The sequence below is a fragment of the Mytilus edulis genome, chromosome 9 (genome assembly GCF_963676685.1).
Source record: "Mytilus edulis chromosome 9, xbMytEdul2.2, whole genome shotgun sequence".
In the NCBI taxonomy this organism is placed as follows: domain Eukaryota; kingdom Metazoa; phylum Mollusca; class Bivalvia; order Mytilida; family Mytilidae; genus Mytilus; species Mytilus edulis.
This window is the reverse complement of record NC_092352.1, coordinates 84,998,407-85,022,735: the sequence shown is the minus strand read 5'-3', so window position 1 is coordinate 85,022,735 and position 24,329 is coordinate 84,998,407. Positions and strand designations below refer to the sequence as shown.

At 32.5% G+C, this 24,329-nt stretch overlaps 1 protein-coding gene across 1 annotated transcript; it reads left to right on the top strand.

Annotated features, from left to right (window-relative positions):
- Window positions 1-222: 222 nt before the first annotated feature.
- On the top strand, window positions 223-10,710 carry LOC139489230 (beta-1,3-galactosyl-O-glycosyl-glycoprotein beta-1,6-N-acetylglucosaminyltransferase-like). Its single transcript, XM_071275452.1, has 4 exons — window positions 223-356; window positions 1,681-2,746; window positions 6,498-6,724; window positions 10,387-10,710. The coding sequence occupies exons 2-4, from the start codon at window positions 1,761-1,763 to the stop codon at window positions 10,701-10,703; spliced, it is 1,530 nt and encodes a 509-aa protein (XP_071131553.1). The 5' UTR covers window positions 223-356; window positions 1,681-1,760; the 3' UTR covers window positions 10,704-10,710.
- Window positions 10,711-24,329: the final 13,619 nt, after the last annotated feature.

The following is a 24,329-nucleotide window of genomic DNA, read 5'->3' as shown; positions in this document are numbered from 1 at the left end:
TAATTGAAATCAGTTGCGAAAAACTATGATAATAGATTTATTTTAGCTTTATTTTTAATAAAACGAACACAAGAGGAAATATTTTCTTTTTTTCAATCAATGTGTACACATATATAAGTTGGTTTAAATTTCCGTAATGATTTGTACGCATTTATATTGATATAAACCTCCTGTTACATCATACTATGAAAAGATGAAAAGATATTTTGTTTTATATTAAACATAAAAAAAAAATGGAATAACTCAATATCAAGTAAATTTTTTAGACCAATAATCGCTCACACCAATATTCATTCACACGTCAGGGAGGTTTATTCAAAGATCGTCTTTTATTTGTAAAATACTCTATACATAAGGTGAGTGTTTCTACTAAATATTCTTTGAATACATATATGACACTTTTCGTATACATTTTCATATCATATTTAAAACAAAAACCTGATATTAAATTACTTATGACTGAATTTACAGCTGATACCTGTTTTGTAATATAATGTAAAATAATATTAAAATGACCCAAAACTACATTCTTCCCGAAGTGTAAATAATTCAAGAGAAGAAAAACTTAACGTTCATTTAAAAAAAAACCAGTTGTCTAAAAAAGTAAAAGAAACATAAGAGAAATTACTTACTTGAAACAACACGGTGAATTTTTGCAAAAACGTGCAAAATAGGCCAATGGTAAAAAGACAATCAGAGTAGCAAAATACAGAAGATAAGCTGTAAGGGATGTTTTATTCTCACAGCTTGGTAAAATGGTCTTTTATCACGTAAAGTTAAGTTACTGCTACATGTATAATGAAAATTTGTTTTATTCTTAAAATGTCCTGTCCCAATACGGAATATGAGAGTTGTTTGTTGTAGTTCGTATCTATGTATTTTGGCGTTTGTTTTTGTTGGACTTCCGTGTTTCTGTTGTTCTGTTTTTTTTCCCTTTTATAGTTGATGTGTTCCCCTCGCTTTTAGTTTGTAATCCTGACTGGTTTTCTCTCAATCCGTTTATGACTTTCGAACTGTAGTTTTATAGTGATAAATAAAACAACCCGACCAAAGAGCATATAACGGCCGACATTTATAGAGAAAATTAACTTCTTAAAGTACAACCCTCATGCACTAAATTGATATGTCTGAATCATTACTTTCAATTTTACACTATTTTTTTTAATATAACAAAATTTCAACTTTTGGGCATGTTTACTGAACTTACATTAGATTGAATTAAAATTCCATAACAAACAAAAAGTAAAGCAAAGCCACAGTCTATAAATCCTCATACAGATATTATAAATATCTTTAACTATCAACGTTAACGTACCCGAAAAATTGTAAATCAATGACGTCAGAACGAGTCAATTGCAATTGCTGGCAAATAGCATAGTAGGAGGGAGTTATATTCATTAACAATATGATATGTACATATATATATATACAACTCGTCTAAACATCAACCCAACAATGTTAGATCTGTAAATTTGCTTTCGCAATTTTTTGTTCTTCCCTCGCTGGGATTCGAACCCATGCTACTGAGATATCGTGACACCAAATCGCCTGCACTGTAGCCGTCCCGCTAGACGAGTTGTATATACATAATGTACACAGCCATGTATCACCATCCTTGCTGGTGATCCGATGGATAAATCTGTTGTAGAGTTATATATATATATAAAAATTTCGTTGCAGTGAATGGCCAACACGTTTTCATCTTGTTTAAAGAATAGTATTGTCAGTGAAATATAAAGACACGTGTTACCATTCTAGAGATGTATACAGTCTTTTGTCGACGTAGATACAACAAAAGTTTCATTGTCACAAGTACAATTTGTTTTCTACTTTTATCAGTTTGTTCTTATTATCATACTATTGATTCAGGATTTATTATATCTAACATTTCAAAAATTCGAAAGACGGAACGTCGTCACAATGCTGAGAGAACTGTACATAACGAAGAAGATTTAAAAAATATAATTATAGAAGATAAATTATCCTTAAACATGGTAAAAACAACGAATAAAACATCAATTATCAGTCACGAGGACATTCAAACAAATAAGGCTCCATGGGCAGGCGTTGATTGTCCCGGATTTTACCCTTACCAAACTACAATATCCAACGTTATACAAGTGGGTGAAAACAAAGAGTTTCCGAATTGGATGCAATTTCAACAAAATAGGGAGGTGGAAGGTGTCAACTGTAATTTTCTGATTAATGGTAATACGACGGAACAAAATCGAATCTTAAGTTCAATGCGTCATACAAAGTTTGATGTAGTCCCCCCTTCATTTTATTTAAATAAAACTACAGATTGTCAGCAATATATACATGAGACTGGTTTTATAACATCATCTTTGACGGAAGAAGAAGAAAACTTCCCTATAGCATATAGTATAGTTGTATATAAACATATAGAACAAGTTGAAAGATTATTAAGGTCAATTTATCGTCCACAAAATGTTTACTGTATTCACTGTGATAAAAAGGCAGACGATACTTTCAAGCAGGCTCTTAGAGGTATAACAAGTTGCTTTGATAATGTGTTTATGTCAGCCAAATCTATCAGTGTAATATGGGGAACCACTAGTGTGTTAACACCGGACATGGTGTGCATGAAAGATCTTTGGAGACACAAGAAATGGAAATATTTTATAAATTTAACAGGTCAAGAATTTCCATTACGAACCAATCTAGAATTGGTGAGAATACTGAAGACTTACAATGGTGCTAATAATATTGAAGGAACAGTAAAAAGGTATGTTGGTTTTTTTTTTAAAGTATTCTATACATTATTGTTTCGAATTAAAAAAAATAACGCTTTTGCGACAGGATTGTTGTATTGTGACCGCTTTTCGTTTGTGTTATGATTTTGTTGGTCTGACTTTGACAAATGAATTTCGAATATTCCTAAGTTCATTCCATCTCTTGTATACTGTATACTGGGGGGTGGAAATCAGTTTTAGGCTCCATTTTTTTAGCTCACCTGGCCCAAAGTGAGCTTTTTTCATCACTTGACGTCCGTCGTCCGTCGTCTGTCGTTGTTAACTTTTACAAAATTCTTCTCCTCTGAAACTACTGGGCAAAATTTAGCCAAAACCATAATTGGTTATCTTGTTTACAAAATGTGTCCGGTGACCCAGCAAACCAATCAAAATGGCCACCATGACTAAAAATAGAACATAGGGATAAAATGTAGGTTTTTTCTTATATCTGTGACACCAAAGCATTTAGAGAAAATCTGATATGGAGTAAAATTGTTGATCAGGTCAAGATGTATCTGTTATGTAATTTCCAGATGATTCGAACAACCCGTTGCTAGGTTGCATGCTGCCCCCGAATTGGTCATTTTAAAGAAATTTTGACGTTTTTGGATATTATTTTAAGTAAGATCAACAACTAAGTCACCATGACCAAAAAAGTCAGTTTACCCCTTAAGGAGTTATTGTCATTAATAGTAAATTTTTAACAATTTTTCGTAAATTTACAAAAATCTTCTACTGAAACTACTAGAACAAATTTAACCAACCTTGTCCACAATCATCATTGGGGTTCTAGTTTTAAAATTGTGTCCGATAACTCCGCTTGCGATACCAAGATGGCCGACATGGCTAAAAATAGTACATATGGAAAAACATATTTTTGGCTTATATCTATGAAACCAAAGCATTTAGAGCAAATCTGACAGAATAAAATTGTTCATTAGGTCAACATCTATCTGTCATGACATGTTCAGACAATTAAGAAAACCCGTTGTTTGGTTACTGGCCCTGAATTGGTAATTTTAAGAAAATTGTGCAGCTTTTGGTTGTTATCTTGAATATTATTTAGATAGAGATAAACTGTAAACAGCAATAATGTATAAACTGTAAACAGCAATAAAGTATAAACTGTAAACAGCAATAATGTATAAACTGTAAACAACAATAATGTATAAACTGTAAACAGCAATAATGTACAGCAAAGTTAGACTGAAAAAGAAGTCAAACATGACCAAAACGGTCAATTGACCCCTTAAGGAGTTATTGCCCTTTTTAGTCAATTTTAAACAATTTCTAACAATTTTGTAACTACTGGGTAAAGTTCATTATAGATAGAGATATTGTAAGCAGCAAGAATGTTCAGTAAAGTAAGATATACAAACCACCATCAGTAAAACACAATTTTGTTATGAATTTAATTCATATGTGTCCTTCGTTTAATATGCACATATACTAAGGTGAGCGATACAGACTCTTTAGGGCCTCTAGTTCTAACACAACATCAAAACCATGGGTTTGCCACTTGAAACAGAAATATACCATTTGAGAGGTTCTATTTTAAGAATATAATTTGAAGGATCCGAGTTTATCAAATGGCATCTGAAACTGTTTTGGCGAGTTGGTGTCATGTTAAATTCTTGAAATTTAAGACTTCAACCACTACTAATTGATTTTCTCGCTTGATAGGGTACGGCGGAGGTGATAAAGGCAAATGAGTTGAGATGACATATGATAATCTGTTTATCGCAATTTTACCTATGACGACGTTGTTAATTTCAGTGACAGCAGCACGTGTTCCCTTAGTTTCTGGCGATATTTTTCATATCACACTACTGTGGTGCGAAAGATCAAATGAAAATGTCGTAAAATAGCAGCGATAAAAATGTGTACTCTTCATTTAATTACTAGTAATTAGAAAATAAAATGATGATTATCGAATTCATTATCTGACCCGAATTCTCATTACAAACACTCTGCATAATCGTGTAGTGCTTTTACATATATTTCAGTAGGTAATATATAAATAAACGTGCACAATCTCATTTTATTATACTTCAGGTTAAAATGTCATTTTTTGATTGGCTAATACAAGGGAGATAATTTACACTTACCCATGATAACTGAGTGGCAGACACATTCTATTGAATGTCAGCCTCTTGTGCAGTCAAATCAAAGATCGATGGTTAAATGGACAATGAATTGAATTTACGTCAAGTAATTAAAAACAATGGTTCTACTTTTTTGCTCATATTTTATTATTTGACTGTCAAAATAAAAAAAAAAAAAACCATATTGCTTCACTTCTTTTGTTTTTCATAACACCCGTAACGTTGTTATGTACATAACGTCATAGAAAACACTTTCAAATTAAATTGATCTGTAAAAGACAATAACGATAGGACATTCTGCATAGTAAATTGAATAACACATATCTGAGAGGGTGATAGAGCAGATTGGTACCCCTCGAAAAAGCAGTCTCAAACCTGGCTTTGCTACGATTGACAATGTTTTCTTGGGGTAACAATCTCTGCTATGTGTTATTTTTGTAGTGTCACTAAACAAAAAATATTCTACTCAAATGACCTCTAGGAAGGTTATAAGAATGACAAACTGGAACTCTACTCATGTTTTACCATCACTACCACGAGTGGCATATTTTCTCAGAATCAAATCTATATACATCAGGAAAATGTTCTGATCTGTAAATGGGTCTTGTCCAGGTGAATCCAGTCGATCATGTTTTTATATCAGGATTATGTGGAAAAGGAAATGAAATAGACATTATGTTTTAATTTAACTATTAAATATTTGTTGAAAGCTAGTTGAAACTATTTGTCTTTGTCTCAATTTACGAGAGGCATGTTAAAGCGTACACAATTACTTTTTTTCTAAGATATCTAATATCTGCTGATCAAGAAATTGTGTAGTCGGGATACTTATGGCTAGTGTTGGATGCACATTTTTATGAGATTTTTATCCTCTTGGTGCATAGTGTTTAGCTCCGGTTGAAATACATTTGAATCTCAAATGTTGTTGCACAGTGTCTTGCTCCGGTTGAAGTTCATTGTGGATGGGTGAGTGTCATGTGTTGCTCAGACGGCCGAGGTCAAGTTGTAGTATAAGTGCAGTAACAGTAAACTTTTACGGAGTTAATGATTCATCTACCAGTAACACATCGTCGTAGTAAGCGGGCTGCCCAACTGATAACCCTGGCCCTAAAAGCAACAGTTGTGGAGTAAATATAAAGGAAGATCAAATTAAAAAATGACAAAAACAACTCAGTCACGTAAATCAAGATGACCGTCTACCAAAATGGCGCCTTCCATCTGCAACTTTTGCAACAAAAATTACTTAATGCTCACCAATCGTCTATGGGCAGTGCGAGGCTGTATAGCCAGTCAAGGTCGTTAACAACCTGAATCATCATACTGTTATTATGGTCTGATACAGCATACTGAGTATCCAACGAAACCGGTTTGACATCTTTGGTGTCGATTTTAGCGTGCGCGGCACACGTTTTACGAATAAATTTTACAATCGACTTTCGAAACCAAACGTTTATGAAGCAAAGCATAAATAAAGTTACATTACCAAAGAAACTAAACAGAACATTCTCAGCTTAAACCATCTCAATTCTTAGTTATGCTTAGTTAAGGGAATTAGAACTTAGTTTCAATATATTTTAACTCGTTAAGGGCTATTAAAGATTTATATGAAGTTTTAAGTTGTCTTTTTTTCACATTGTAGAGCGTACACAGGGAGATGGAATGGTTTACCGCCACCTCCTCATAGAATTCGACCGATACATGGATCCATGCATATTGTTGTCAATAGGAGATTCGTAGAATACATTCTCTTTAACAAAGTAGCTAGCGATCTTTTCAACTGGACTAAAAATACTCAACATGCCTCAGAAATATTTTATAATACATTAAACTATAATCCACACCTAAATATATCAGGATCGTACAAAGGTAAGGTACATAAAGCAGATAGAAACAATTGTGTCTAGGTAGTTCATGTAAATCGGCTGTAAACATTTATGTTTTGGCTTAACTCTCTGGGTGGTTCATGTAAATCGGCTGTAAACATTTATGTTTTGGTGTAACTCTCTGGGTGGTTCATGTAAATCGGCTGTAAACAATTGTGTTGTGGTGTAACTCTCTGGGTCGTTCACGTAAATCGGCTGTAAACATTTATGTTTTGGTGTAACTCTCTGGGTGGTTCACGTAAATCGGCTGTAAACATTTATGTTATGGCTTAACTCTCTGGGTGGTTCACGTAAATCGGCTGTAAACATTTATGTTTTGGTGTAACTCTCTGGGTGGTTCACGTAAATCGGCTGTAAACAATTGTGTTGTGGTGTAACTCTCTGGGTCGTTCACGTAAATCGGCTGTAAACATTTATGTTTTGGTGTAACTCTCTGGGTGGTTCACGTAAATCGGCTGTAAACATTTATGTTATGGCTTAACTCTCTGGGTCGTTCACGTAAATCGGCTGTAAACATTTATGTTTTGGTGTAACTCTCTGGGTGGTTCACGTAAATCGGCTGTAAACAATTGTGTTGTGGTGTAACTCTCTGGGTGGTTACGTAAATCGGCTGTAAACAATTGTGTTGTGGTGTAACTCTCTGGGTCGTTCACATAAATCGGCTGTAAACATTTATGTTGTGGCTTAACTCTCTGGGTGGTTCACGTAAATCGGCTGTAAACATTTATGTTTTGGTGTAACTCTCTGGGTGGTTCACGTAAATCGGCTGTAAACAATTGTGTTGTGGTGTAACTCTCTGGGTGGTTCACGTAAATCGGCTGTAAACATTTATGTTTTGGTGTAACTCTCTGGGTGGTTCATGTAAATCGGCTGTAAACATTTATGTTTTGGTGTAACTCTCTGGGTGGTTCATGTAAATCGGCTGTAAACAATTGTGTTGTGGTGTAACTCTCTGGGTCGTTCACGTAAATCGGCTGTAAACATTTATGTTTTGGTGTAACTCTCTGGGTGGTTCATGTAAATCGGCTGTAAACATTTATGTTTTTGTGTAACTCTCTGGGTAGTTCACGTAAATCGGCTGTAAACATTTATGTTTTGGTGTAACTCTCTGGGTGGTTCATGTAAATCGGCTGTAAACATTTATGTTTTGGTGTAACTCTCTGGGTGGTTCACGTAAATCGGCTGTAAACATTTATGTTTTGGTGTAACTCTCTGGGTGGTTCACGTAAATCGGCTGTAAACATTTATGTTTTGGTGTAACTCTCTGGGTGGTTCACGTAAATCGGCTGTAAACATTTATGTTTTGGTGTAACTCTCTGGGTGGTTCATGTAAATCGGCTGTAAACATTTATGTTGTGGTGTAACTCTCTGGGTGGTTCACGTAAATCGGCTGTAAACATTTATGTTGTGGCTTAACTCTCTGGGTGGTTCATGTAAATCGGCTGTAAACATTTATGTTTTGGTGTAACTCTCTGGGTGGTTCACGTAAATCGGCTGTAAACATTTATGTTTTGGCTTAACTCTCTGGGTGGTTCACGTAAATCGGCTGTAAACATTTATGTTTTGGTGTAACTCTCTGGGTGGTTCACGTAAATTGGCTGTAAACATTTATGTCTTGGTGTAACTCTCTGGGTGGTTCATGTAAATCGGCTGTAAACATTTATGTTGTGGTGTAACTCTCTGGGTGGTTCACGTAAATCGGCTGTAAACATTTATGTTTTGGTGTAACTCTCTGGGTGGTTCATGTAAATCGGCTGTAAACAATTGTGTTGTGGTGTAACTCTCTGGGTCGTTCATGTAAATCGGCTGTAAACATTTATGTTTTGGTGTAACTCTCTGGGTTGTTCACGTAAATCGGCTGTAAACATTTATGTTTTGGTGTAACTCTCTGGGTGGTTCACGTAAATCGGCTGTAAACAATTGTGTTGTGGTGTAACTCCCTGGGTGGTTCATGTAAATCGGCTGTAAACAATTGTGTTGTGGTGTAACTCTCTGGGTCGTTCACGTAAATCGGCTGTAAACATTTATGTTGTGGCTTAACTCTCTGGGTGGTTCACGTAAATCGGCTGTAAACATTTATGTTTTGGTGTAACTCTCTGGGTGGTTAACGTAAATCGGCTGTAAACAATTGTGTTGTGGTGTAACTCTCTGGGTCGTTCACGTAAATCGGCTGTAAACATTTATGTTTTGGTGTAACTCTCTGGGTGGTTCACGTAAATCGGCTGTAAACAATTGTGTTGTGGCTTAACTCTCTGGGTGGTTCACGTAAATCGGCTGTAAACATTTATGTTGTGGCTCAACTCTCTGGGTGGTTCACGTAAATCGGCTGTAAACATTTATGTTTTGGTGTAACTCTCTGGGTGGTTCATGTAAATCGGCTGTAAACAATTGTGTTGTGGTGTAACTCTCTGGGTAGCTTATGTAAATCGGTTGTAAACAATTGTGTTGTGGTGTAACAACTCTCTGGGTAGTTTATGTAAATCGGTTGTAAACAATTGTGTTGTGGTGTAACTCTCTGGGTCGTTCATGTAAATCAGCTGCAAACAATTGTGTTGTGGTGTAACTCTCTGGGTCGTTCATGTAAATCAACTGCAAACAATTGTGGCGTGGCGTAACTCTCTGAGTTGTTCATGTAACTCGTAACTCTAGAACTACTTTCTGTGTCTGATATATACGACTGCTTAAAATAATTCTCTTTGTTGTACATGTTGTACAATCATCTTTTTATGCTTTAATTTCTGTTGAACATACCATGTCTGGAGTGTCATTCTTTCAGTATTTTTGTAAAAAATATTCTGATCCCCAATTTGATGAAGAAAAAATATATACTTGTCAAGCAGATGACAAAACAAAATTTTTTAAATGCAAATTCCCTCCATATCTTAAATATGTTAAATTTCGAAAAAAATAAGCTGATTGATCGCGGTGGAAAATATTTTTGGACTAAGAAAAAAAGCTATACCCCAACCCCTTTTTTGAAGTTAAATGCTTGCTCCATAAAATAGTCATTTTATTTTCCTTTTGTCAGATAACATAGACAATGTATTGTATGTATATACATTAATGTTACAGTGAAATGGTATAGTTAGGGAATATGTTTAATTCCTTTTGTTTAGGGATTTTGCATTATCATAAGTTATTTTATATATATAATCGCTGAAATCACATGTGATTTGACACAAACTCTGATAATTTCAAGAATTATTTCAGATTCCCTGATTATAGTCGATGGACGTTCATGTTCTAAATGTCAAACAAATGATAATGATAATTCCAGATTATACATAAATTATATATAATTTAATTTTGTACAGCATCTTCTGATTGGCTGACGTTATTTTGTTATCAGCCCATAGACATAATTTAGTCATATGACCGTGACTTCATCAACGTTTTTTTTCACAGGTTTAAAATTGATTTTAGAATTAAATTATAAGAAATGAATGTAATATTTTTTTCTGTCTATTCGAAATAACATAAAAAATGTGGTGCACACTGTGAAGTAACCCACTACGCGCGTTATGCAGTGTGTATCAAATGTTTTCTATTATTTCTTCATAGACAGAAATTTTTTTTACAGTCATTCCATAATTATTATAACATAAATACATTAAAGATTCCAGTAACAAGTTACTTTGTTTTCAGGTGTTCCGGAAACGGACTGCAAATCAAATCCATTTCTGACAAGATTTAAAAACTGGGGTCCTAATTCTTCACTTTTCAACTGGCCCTGTCACGGCAAAGTAATCAGACAAATATGTATATTTGGAGTAGGAGATCTGCCGTTGTTATCTAAAAGACCAGAAATGTTCGCAAACAAATTTTTCCTTAATTATCAGCCATACACTCTCAAATGTTTGGATCAGCTGATGTTTAATCGAACTAGAGACGAATACTTCAATGGCTTTAAACTTGACATTGCTAAGTATCGGGCGTTAGATTTTATTAAAAATGCTATATAAAACTCAACTGGTCTTAAATTTGCCATTCTGTTTCTAGTGAACAATCAGTTCACTATTTCATTTATTATAATAATATTCACATTTGCAAAATTGTGCATCATTCATGTTTCCTAAATGATTAAATCTAATCGCCGGTAAACGAAACTAAAGGAATATTCAAACTCATAAGTTGAAAATAAACTGACAATTTTCGACATGGAAAAAAAGGAGAAATAAAAAGATTTCGTGTATTATTGTTTGGTTCAAACAGTCAATTATCTTTTTATGACCCCCCTTTTCTTCGAAGTACGCTTTTGTAGAAGAGATATAAATGTAGCAGCTTTTGTAACTGCAAGTACTGTAGCTCGAAAATGTGTTAAACAGGACGGACACACAATCCTATGCGAATACAGTACGATAAAAATTAACTGGAAAACGTAAAACAATGATATCTCACAATCATACACTATTCGTAGAATGTTGTCAATGGTTGAAGATTCTGGGCATACAATATGTATACTAATTCTCATAGCATGAAAAGTGATGCACGCCACAGTAAGTTGTTCTGAAATCAAATTATGAAAAAAGTCGTATTAGGTAAAAAAAATCAACATGAATGTACGGTACTGTAGGTATATTACATTAAGAACCGTTAACCTTATATATGCACGGTTTGGAACGTGATATTAAAACTAATAAATATTACAGAAAATCAGAAAAAGTAACCAAAATAATTCTGGCCCTTCCTGTTATCGTTTTTCTCGTGACTCCCACCCGGAGAACTGTTGACATACTTAAAAGGCCTGTTACAAATGATTCCAATAACAAGCAAGGTTTAGTGGGATAGATATTTATAGAATTAAAAAAATAACGGATGTCCACGACCGTGTGACTTTTCCCTTTTAGTTTTTTTCTGTGTGACTTTTCTCAAATATATGAGTTACGTACATTATGTTATTTTAAAATAAATAGGTAAATTTATTTTCAGAGTCAAGTGTCTGTGCATCAACCATACGGCTATACATAATAAACTAATTGAAATCTGATATCTATTCGTTTAGTTTTGCTCGGTCAAAGGACGCCATTCTCGTTAAATTGAAAGGCACCGTCTACGGAGGAGCAGTTCTTCAATACGAACAAAACACAACGCTCTTTCCGAGTCCTTGTATGATAAAGTGCCTCAATTCAGTGTTTCTCATACAGAGCAAGATAAACAATAAGTAATAATTACCAGTTCAAACCTTTAGAGTAAGCAAACAGCTGTCTTCTCCTCGTGCATGTATGTTTAATTGAGTCAATATATCTTTTGAATAATAACTTTCAGGGATAGCTATATGTACACTATTTTAAGTATGATTTGAAAAATAATGAGAAAAACATCCACCTTAAAAACTTCTGTACCTCTCTCCGTTTATCAATATTAAACATACAGTGTCATGTGGAAGCTAGAAAACTTTTACTTATAAAACACTTGTGAAAAGTGTTTATTGATAGAAATGTTATCTAAACGTATTTCGAATGATTGAAAACGTCCTCTTTTCTTCAAAATTTGAAATGATAGCATACACGTTTTGTTCTTTTTATAATCAATGTTTATCAGAATCTTATATTTACATGTTGTTTTATTAGAAACAGTCGCTTAACAATTGGAACAAGAGACCACTGTCTAATTGGTAAACATTGTATCTTAGGAAATCAACAATGTTATGTAATTTTTTCTTAAGCTTAGTTAAAATTCATGAAGTCAAGTTTAAAGGGACATAAGCTGTCGAATTCATGATCACTGATTTGACTCATATTCTCATATTTGATTTATAACATACTAAAACGTATATCAACATTACAATAAGTCTTAAATATTCAATAAACAAAGAATAGACCCTAGACTATATACCAGCATTTTGTTTGCATTTTAGTCCAGAAACCATCTATCGAGATGCCCTCCGAGGACTGCCGACGGTCACATAGCCCGAGATAAGCATCAACATTAATATGAATAGAAAGGACATCGTGCATTTATACTTTTGCGTTTAATTTGATGTTATACATGTTATATGTTAGAAAAAAAATTTTATAACCGATTTTACCTGTATAAGATTTATTTGTGTGGATCGGGTCAATCGATGAAATGATTAACTTTTTTTCACTTTCAATGTTGACATTCTTTTCTGAATCCGACTTAAACATACATTTTTGTACGTAATCAATTGCTAGATAATGGTCATGAATTAAATTGAAGTTCACATGACTACTGATTCAATGATGTCCTATTTTTGACTAGCAAGTTAACTATTCATCAGCAATGTTTTATAGCTTATTTTCATCCAACTGAACTAAACTGGATGCTGAAAGCGAATTAGTTTTTTTCTATTTTACTATCATTATGATTGACGAAAACAAAATTCAAATTTTATTTTTCATTTCATATCTCATAGTTAATGCTTCTTTAATTTTTCTAAAATAATATGAAGTGTAAAATAATAATAGCACACATGTACGTCAGCTATTAATCTTCACAATCATGAAATAAATGTCTAAAAAGACTGGCATAATACTATTTATTGAAAAGCTTAATTTTCTCTTTATATGTATTGCCATTTCCAAGGCTTATGTACATATTTTCCTCTTCATCCTATTAATCCAGTATACAAGTTGGATGATAAAAAAAGAAAACACAAAACAATTAGCACCAGAATGATATTATCGGATTTATCCAATCGGTATTTTATTGATTTTTTACGATCGATTATTTAACTATTGAGTAAATATGTTTCGTCTCAAAGGGAATCACCAGCCCAGTAGTCAGCACTTCGGTGTTGACATGAATATCAATTATATGGTCATTTTTGTTTTATAAATTTCCAGTTAACAAAACTATTTTTTGGAAAAAATAAAGATTTTCTTACCCCAAGAGTAGATTACCTTAGTCGTATTTGGCACAACTTTGTAATTTTCGGTCCTCAATGCTCTTTAATTTTGTACTTGTTTGGCATTTTAACTGTTTTGATCTGAGCGTCACTGATGAGTCTGATGTAGACGAAACGCGCGTCTGGCGTATTAAATTATGATACTAGTACCTTTGATAACTATTAACACTACATAAAGTCATTAGAATATAGTACCATGAGATTTTTACAGAACAAAGATGTATCAAAACAAAACTTTCAGACCACTCAACATGCCAATCACATTTAAGGGGGTACCTAACTCTACAGGGAGATAACTCTGTCAGCTAAACGTTTTAATTACATTGTGTTGAAAAGGGAATATTAAGCTTCTCAATGATCAAAATTGGTGTTTGTCAAACTGCTATATAACCAGTGTATTTTTTCTGACAAAACGGTTGGTTCAAACTTTTTGAAATTTTTAATTTTAAAGTAAATACTTTGACAAAATTTAATGGAAATTAAACGAGCCAAATAAATTTTAGAGAAAGTGTTGGGTACCACCTTAAGACAGGGTGCAATTGTTTACTGACATAATTAAAGGAAGAATAGACACAACATAAAGGAAATATGAAATAAAGTAAAGATGGCTGATCATAAAGTTTAGAGGTATACATAGAATTTACAGTAGTTTCAACGTAATACAATGTAATAAAGAGAATTGAGAATGGAAATGGGGAATGTGTCAAAGAGACAACAATCCGACCATAGAAAAAAACCAGCAGAAGGTCATCAACAGGTCTTCAATGTAGCGAGAAATTCCCGCACCCGGAGGCGTCCTTCAGCTGGCTCCTAAACAAATATATACTAGTTTCGGCGATAAAGTGTATCGTCAGGTAGTAGGTATTCCTATGGGAACCAACTGTGCCCCTTTAATAGCAGATTTATTTCTATATTGCTATGAATCTCAGTTTATGACCAAAATCAGTAAAGACCCATCATTGTTACATTTGGTTGATACATTCAAAAATACCTACCGTTATCTGGATGATATTTTTTCGTTGAATAATCCAGAGTTCTCTAAATATACTTCAGAAATTTACCCAAACGAACTTACTTTAACTAAATCTAACATAAACAGCAGCAGTTGTCCTTTTCTAGATTTAGACATTTCAATTTCAAACGGGAAACTTCACACTAAAATTTACGACAAAAGAGACGATTTTTCATTTCCTATTGTTAATTTTCCTTTTTTAGACGGCGATGTGCCTTTGGCTCCATCATACGGTGTTTATATATCGCAACTCGTTCGGTTTGCCCGTGTGTGTTCTGATGTCATAGATTTTAACGAACGTAATCAATGCATCACTGGTAAATTGTTGTGTCAGGGATTTCGATACCATAAATTACTTAAAACTTTTACTAAATTCTTTCATAGATACAAAGATTTGATTAGTAAATTTGGCTATACCTGTAGAAAGCTTATTAAAAATGGTATTTCACATCCTAAATTTTATGGTAATATTGTACTTAAAGCGAGGAAATCACTATGTGATCCTTGTAAACTCATCGAACCTTTAAACAAACTTATAAGTAAGGGTTATCGTACCGATATTGTAATAAGATCTCTGAATATAGTTCACATTGGCACTAATATTGATATTGTCATTAGCAAATTAAAACATAACTAAATTTCATTATCTTTTGAGGCGAGATGTATAGAGACACAGACACGTTAACTTTTATTTCTATAGAAGTCGCTCTTCACTATACTACTACCTGTCGATACATTTATTTTTGGCATTGCACAAGTCATGTCTTCCTTGACTATTAATGACGTTAAAATACTAAATCCCTGTAATGTGTTTTAGTCGATTTTAGTCTCTGATGCATGATTTTTTATTATTAATTGGTTTTGGCTTTTAACTAGCTGTCAGTAACTGCGAGTACTCTCAAATCGTATTTTCTTGTTAATTCGACCTGTTGATACTGTTTATAATGCTTTTTTGTCATTTTTTTTATTTATACGGATCTTGTCTGTACACCAGCTTTGATTATTTGTAATATCTTCACTTATTCTTACAACATTTGTATAAACTTCAAGATTATAAAAAAACCGGTTTTTTTCTAAAGTGAACATTGATTGGTTAAATATTTCTCAGTCATGAATGTTTGTCTCTAATATTTAATTAACTGTGCATTTGTATTCAGATATCGCAGATCAAATTTATTCGTTCATTGTTTAATCATACGTTTTTTGATTGAGTTAAGTCTGCCAATTGATATTTTATCGTATGTTTTTCTTTGTTGTGATGTTATGCTATTGTTTCAGAAAAAGGGAGAAGGTTTGGATCCATTAAAACGTTTAATCCCGCTGCAAATGTTTGCACCTGTCCTAAGTCAGGAATCTGATGTACAGTAGTTGTCGTTTGTTTATGTAATATATACGTGTTTCTCGTTTCTCGTTTTGTTTATATAGATTAGACCGTTGGTTTTCCCGTTTGAATGGTTTTACACTAGTATTTTGGGGCCCTTTATAGCTTGTTGTTCGGTGTGAGCTAAGGCTCCGTGTTGAAGGCCGTACTTTAACCTATAATGGTTTACTTTTTAAATTGTTATTTGTATGGAGAGTTGTCTCATTGGCACTCACACCACATCTTCCTATATCTAGTTCAGTGATAATGAACGCCATTCTAATTTGAAAATTGTACACAAGAAACTAAAATAAAAATAATACAAGACTATCAAAGGCCAGAGGCTCCTGACTTGGGCCATGCGCAAAATGCGGCGGGGTTAAACATGTTTATGAGATCTCAATCCTCCCTCTATACCTCTAGCCAATGTAGAAAAGTAAACACATAAAAATACTCACATTTAAAAGTCAGTTCAAGAAAATTCCGAGTCTAAATTGCACATAACACAGAATATAAATGACATATTATACAAATGTTTAACCAAACAAATAATTATTTTGACATAACCTAGATATGCTATGTCAGGTTATAAAGGAACTTACACGTTACACAAAGAAGAAATGACAGAACGTAAAGACAAAGTGACACAGCGCTTAAATATTTACACTATAAGACAGGTACAGCGTATTTATTTACGTAATAAAATACTAAATCAGGAATATGACAGTTTTCTATTAGTTTGATGTGCTTGTAGATCAGTCAAAATTTACTCTTGGTTCTCTTTCAAGATGTACATTATTTTCTTGTTACTATGTGAACATGCCTCTTTCATCCGTAGCCCACCTCTGGCTAAGAGGTTCAATAGTAGTTCACATGAATACTGATTTAATGAGGTCGAATTATTCACTTACAAGTGAATAATTTATTAGCAATTTTTTCTATGACAAAACTTAATCAAACTCGCTTATTTAACTATTTCTCTTGTATTAATGAATTTTGCTATATCTCGTAGCTTTAGGTGTTTTGAAATTGTTGAAAATCATTATCAAAGTATCCCTAATAACATTAAAATTGTAAAAATCAAGTTTTATTGCGTGCGTGTCAAGTATTTGTTATCTTACTATCGTGTCCTTCAATGAATTGTTAGTCTATATGTCAATTCCGATTTGATTATTTTGTAACACTTTTTAAACATAAGCTGTTTACTTTGTCAATTGTATGGGCCGCTACCAATCCGAAACATGGTTAACATTAATTATAATATCAAGTTACAATCATTACGTGCTTAAATGAATTTGAAATACCCGTTAGAACCTCCTTGTCAAAGAAAATGTATGTTCATCTTGAAGGAAACACAACATAAAAAATATCTGATATCACATCGTCAATTTTGGAATTGGCAAATCAACTGAGATCACCCCTAGTTTTTTGGTGGGGTTCGTGTTGTTTATTCTTTAGTTTTCTATGTTGTGTCGTGTGTGCTGTTGTTTGTTTGTCTTTTTCATTTTTAGCCATGGCGTTGTCAGTTTGTTTTAGATTTATGAGTTTGACTGTCCCTTTGGTATCTTTCGTCCCTCTTATATATATATATATATATATATATATATAATTAGAAACTTAAAATCGAATAACGAATCAACTTGAGCCTCGCTATAGTCAATTGAGTGATTTAATTTTCACATAGTCAGTATACAATAATCAGGTAGGTTGGACTTGTTCTTTGCCTATTTATTTTACGCATCGTGTAGAAAATGAATATTAGAGTTTTGTATAATATTTTTTATAAAATCGAATTTAAAGTAATATTTTTTAAAACAAATTGAAATGTGTATTATCTGGTTGTATAGGGTTGAAAACTAAATGTGGAATCTTGTACTGTGTTATCCGTATTACAATTTCATTACAATATCTACATCGTGCATATTGTTTTGGTTTTGTAAAATTGAACACTAGTCGTGTAAAATTTTCTCCAAACTTGCACTTTAGGCTTGTCAGTACTGACATGACTGCTGTTGAAGATATGTCGGCGTCAATTGATATAAATGATATGTGACGGTCGAAAATATATTCTTTAGTAAACCTGCATTTGCAACCGTCAAATTGTCAATAGATGACGGCAACTCTTTAACTACTGTCATGAATGATATATAACGACAGTATAGTGATATTGTATTTCTAAGAGGAGAAACAATTCCAAAAACTAGGTTGTTTAAATATTTTAAACTTTTCTTAACTCTTTGTTTTGTTACCTCTTGTATATGATATACAGTAGTTGATCACACGAAATCATACGTAATTTCGAATTTAAGGACATTTTTAAAACGCAATTTTGTGAAGCACTTTTGCATTGAAGAACACTGACTGGCTTGAATGTAAAGTATTGATCGAAAAGACATCGCCAATAATTCCCATCATAAAATTACAGAATGAGAATGCTTGATTTCGTTCTCATCCTTGTGTAAAGGGATTGGTTGCATTTTGTATTACATATAACTACAAAAACAGATTGGCAGTAAAGGTGAACAACGGAAATCGAGTAAAATACTCACTGCTTGTTAAAACGTTAATCCACAAAACACGATAACTATTTTGTCGATGAAAATCTGATGTGGATGTTTTCATTTGAGCATGTAAAAATGAACTGCAATATCTTACGAATGTAAAGCGCTAAAACGGTGCTCTGAGTCATAAAATTGCCGCAAGATAAGAAAATGATAACTCAAAATGAAGAATTGACTGTAGTTTTGAGACAAAGAACAGCAATACAAGTACTGTTCTTTTCTTTTTATATCTTTTGCCGTTTATGTACATACATATTTGATGTCATGAATGGAAATACTATAAAGTGTGGAATAATTAAAAAATTCTAAATTTATGCTTTATATAAATGTCGTGATTGGTTTGAAAATATCAAAGTAGATCTTTGAAATTCTTAAGAATTGTCATCTGGTCAAAAAAATGTTATAAGGTCATACAGATGAATCGAGCTTTTATTTTCCAATTACTTTTATTACGAAAAAAAATACGTTTTTTTAAATACACTATGCTTTATATACAGTTATGTCCTGCAACAAATAAATGAAAAAAAAAAGTAAAATCTAACCAATTATAGTCACATTCCCGTCCTCTTGGATTCTACTGTAACATAACAGAAGAAAAATTATCATCAAAAGAGGGACGAAAGATACCAAAGGTAACATCAAATAAGGATTTTTAACTGCCCTAATAATACGAGAGTGCCACATGTCAAGCATCGTCAGCTTTCGCTAATCGATATCACTCTGAGTCTTTGGAATGGTTCGTTTTGCTTAGTCTTCAGTTATCAATGTTCAGTTTTGAAGACATGCGTTATTTATATTTGATGTCGAGGTGTTGTCGATTGTTTGTTTTTATGTATTTGTTTATCATGCAAACATCGTTCTCCTTATTTCATATATCATTAATTTTCGTAACGGCTTTTAAATTACTGCTTCCTGGTCGACTAAACGATTAAATAGTTTACAATAAATGTTGATTAAACAACAAAGCCAATGTAGGATTAAATAACAAGCATATTTAAAAAAAAAAACACCTTTGCCTCAAAAGTAGTTATTTTTTCTTCTTCTTCATATTTGTGCGTAATATTACTTTGGTTTTGGCGAAAAGAGTCGTGACCGCCTGCAAATAACAAACATACGTTCATAGTAAAATTGATCTTGTGTAAAATCTTTTAATAATAGAAATTCGATTCTGTTACTAAGATACCAATTTAAAACTGTACATTTTAATTTTCAGGTCAACTTAATTCATATTTTACCGATTTGCAGGTTCTGATATTGTGCAAACGTACAAAAACAACTTATGAATGTTTGGTCCTAAATGCTCTACAAATTTTGTACTTTGGCCTATTTTATTTGTTTTTATTTGAGAGTCACTGATGAGTTTTTTGTAGACGAAACGCGCGTCTGGTGCAAATACAAAATTATAATCCTGGTATATATGATGAGTTTATTTATGAATTTCTGAATTAGCTCTTCATTATCATTATCAAATCTCTAAAAACCATCTGTTTTAAATGTTATGCTTACTGGACAAAAATCACCTTTAACTTAAGTCTATTATAAATTTATGGTTCAGTTTATTTAATAATGTAGTGAACATTTTTGTTTTATTAATATATATATATATATAAAATAGTATATTAAGCAAGTTACTAAATTCAAAACTGATACCTCTTGTTTGTTTAACCAAGAATTTAATATAATACAGGATTAAATTACTTCCTTAGCAATCCTTGATAATCTTTAAAAAAAAGAAATGTGTTCCAAATTGACAGTAAGAGAAATTTCAATTGAATTAAGATATTTTTGGTCAAAATTAAAGACATGACATATATTAGTTATGCATACAAGAAGCACTTTAGATTAAGAAGGTTCAATTACCTCAGTACATGTGGGTTTTACAGATAAAAAAAGATTTAATTTTCTTAAACTCGTGATTTACTTTATCCAGTGAATTCAAAACGCCTTGCGATTTAAGTTAAACAAAATGTTGTAATTTTTAATGAATTTAATTTAAATTTATAAGGTATATATACCAGGTATGGTCTTTTTAATGAGTTTGCCCCAAGCTACTTCAGAACAATTTTATCAAGGTTTTTTTTCTCATTTTTTTTATATATAATATATATTAAATATCACAAACTATTATTATAGATATATTTCTAATATTTATGTATGGATCAACAATTTCAGTGGTTTTGTTGGCTTTTGTTACTTCATTGAAAAGATAATTATTCAGCTATTGTTTGTAACCATGAAACCTATGTTCGTTTAATTTTCGTAAAATTTTGTCAAAGTATTTACTTTGATACTTTAACAAAAATGTAAAAAATTTTAAAATTTTGAACCAACCGTTTTGTCAGAAAAAATACACTGGTTATATAGCAATTTGACAACCACCAATTTTGATCATTGAGAAGCTTAATATTCCTTTTACAACACAACGTAATTAAAACGTTTAGCTGACTTTACAGAGTTATCTCCCTGTAGTATTAGGTACCACCTTAATTACCCGAAGAGTATAGATGTGGTTTTTAGATTAAAGAAAATATCTTTTAACAATATCTTTTTTATCACTATTTGATAAATCTGAGAATTATGTAAGAATGTAAAAAAATGTTTTTATATATAACTTTATTTTATTGTGGCTGTTGACATGTTAGTTAACAAGAAATTTATTTTAACAGTTAAAATTAAAGAAATATAATGAAGTTGATTTGGTCAAGTACTGTTTAGACTACTAGAGTATTGTTCAACCATTTAGTCGAGTAGGGTTTCCACTGAAAAGGTTTTACTACAGGTCGATAATTGGATAAATAAAGGCAACAGTAGTATACCCATGTTCAAAACTCATAAATCGATAGACAAAAACAAATCCGGGTAATAAACCAAAACCGAGGGAAACGCATTAAAAACAAGAAAATGACGACACAACATTAAAATGTAGCACACACAGAAACGAACTAAGCATTAGACAAAACCCGATAAACAATTTAGTCTGGTCGAGTAAAAAACAGATCTCTCATGTACAGATATAGCCCATTTCGGCCGTTTTACTCGTTTGTAATGATACTGAGCAGACAGCACTACATTGTTTGAAAACGGACATTTTCGAGTAATAAAAGAACACGAATAAGTTGTATAAAAATGTCGAAATCCCAAGGAAGTAATAAAATGTACGCTGGGATTGAATAATTATTTTATTTTGGTTCAATAAACTAGAACCCCCCCCCCCCCCCCCGCAAAAAATAACCTACTTGAAAATTACAATAAATAGTGTGTAAATATTACCATGACAATAAAAATATATATACATATAAGAGTAAGGTGATGTGGAATGATTTTTAATTGCACCCCATTCTATTGTTATACTTCGTAGTTTATATTTCTGAAACCAGAATTGAAATAGATCTATTGTTTTAAGAATAGCAATTGATTTTGACGACAGATTGTGACAAGCGGGGTTTCTGGAAACACCTGCTTCTAATTCCCTACAAGATAATTCATTCTTATTAGACATGCTAGATAAATAACTATAGTTGACAATTGAGAGTCAAGAGTCTATAGTTGAGACATTTAACTTAGGGACCATCTAAAAAAAAAAAAATATTATTATTGATTAACACGTTACAATAACAACTTTTATCCAATCGCGCATCCAACCAATTTAATAAGGGGAATCCATAACCTGGAACACCGCGAAACGTTCACATAATTAAGTTATTAGAAAAACAAAAATGAAAAAATAGTGCATTTACAACTTCTAGAATACACCCATCTAGGTTCCACCAATACTGCCTCACTCAATGTTTTGCAGTTCAGAGAAAAGACTCAAAGTACATATCATAAATTTGAACGTCTGTATTATATTGATAGAATCGTGTTTTACATAGCGGTATGTGTACAAAACGAAACGAGTCATATACTAGGATATTTTGTTGATTTCAATTGGAATCAGATTATGAGTCAATACCAAAAACCTTCAAAACTTGTTGCATTCGTTTGAATCGGTCATAAACCAACTGTTTTTTGGACGAGCTGCGCGGTACTTCGTTTTTTTTTCTTTTCCTTTCAGTTTTTAGATTTTTTCGGAGGTAGTGGTAGATCATTATTTTTTAGAGATAAACACTGCCGGAGTTCTGTCAAAATGATCATTTGTACTTTTTTGTCTTTTCTATTTGAAGCTTCTTCATTTACTGTGACACATATTATTGAAGGTAAAGTACCGTTGATATTTGAGTTATTTTCTCCATTGGATTAGCCGGCGAATAACGAGTGTTTGTACTTACATGGCGGATGCCAGGACTGGCCACCACAGTCGCGTAACTAGACGGTTCGTTTCATGCAAGTTATCGCCTGCAAACCGAGCCAAAGGAATAGTTTTATTCCGGAAACAGACATATGCTTAGTATACACACCGAGGTTTTTATTGACAACCGAAATCATATAGGACTAGTACGCAGCAGTTTCCATTAGCACCAAAACGATGCACAACAATTCAACTCGATACAGAAATAGGATACAGAATTCAATTTGATTTCCCAGACAACCTTTTTATATTAGCGAATACAATAAATGCAAATGATATCCATGAATGAAGCCTTACAAAAGACACCTATTGCGACATAAAACAAGACGAGACCGTTGTAAATGCAAGTAACTAACTTGTCGCATTAGAAAATGCAGAGTTAATGTCGAACATGCTATTCGCAGACTAAAATGTACTTGGTACAATACGGCGTCATTCGCGCTGGAAAATAACTCAAATTGTCACAATTTTATTGACTGAAAATGATAAAATCTTTACTTTAAAATGTATCATTTTAGCTAACGTAACGAGTTATAATGATGTAACATTTAACAATAGGAAAAATATCAATACTTATTTTGAGATGGCCCCTTTAAAATGTTTATCGTCTCTCTACTCTCGTTTGCTGTTTGTTTAAAGTATTTCTTTATCTAACAAGTTTATTCATAATAACAGGAATTCGCCTTTTTTTGATAACATGAACATAAGAGATTACGAATAATTTTTCAATAGTTGTATCAAGACATATAGGAAAAATAAATTCAGGAAATTCCAATAGCGAAAACAATAATAAACATCTTTTTTTAATAAAGAAATAAATGATTTCAATACTCTTTTGTTTTAAACTAAAAATTATTGATCTCATATGGCAATGTCTTTAAGAACATATCTATTTGAGCGTTGAATAATATAAATCATGTTAAAATGATGACCATTTAAGTCCTTTAAATAACTATGAATCGCCTCAAACACGTGACTCTCTAACAGTACAGGTTTTGACATTTTAATAGCGGAAAACGATATGAATATCTATTAGAAATCTTTGATATAATTATGTTTTCCAAATCTCAAGAAAATTATTTGCTACAATAGTTCAAAAAGTCAATGTTCTAAAGCTGATTCAGATTCATAATTTATTTATTAATTTGAATTCTTGCGAATTCACTTTTCGATCTTTTTATATTTTTTTTTCATACGAAGCCGTCGTCGTCAGTTGCAGCTTCGACGTTACATGTCGTTATTCAATTGTTACGGAAAATAAAGTTGTATCCAAATTTGTCATAGACTAGTAGAAAACAAAACACTGCCAAGGATTTGGAATTTGTTTCACAATTGTGACATCATATTTACCATAGATTGCAGAAATTTGCCATATATCTGGAATCAACCATAGATTTGATTCTTACACATATAAGTACTTTGTGTTATAAATAATGGTTTAAAATAGTAGTGTCTAGAATGTCATAACTCGGCATCCCAATGGGAACAAACTGTGCCCC

Coding starts and splice junctions, on each gene's coding strand:
- LOC139489230 (XM_071275452.1), top strand. CDS start 1,761: ATGTATACAGTCTTTTGTCGACGTAGATACAACAAAAGTTTCATTGTC. Junction 2,747..6,497: donor ATTGAAGGAACAGTAAAAAG/GTATGTTGGTTT, acceptor TTCACATTGTAG/AGCGTACACAGGGAGATGGA. Junction 6,725..10,386: donor TATATCAGGATCGTACAAAG/GTAAGGTACATA, acceptor CTTTGTTTTCAG/GTGTTCCGGAAACGGACTGC.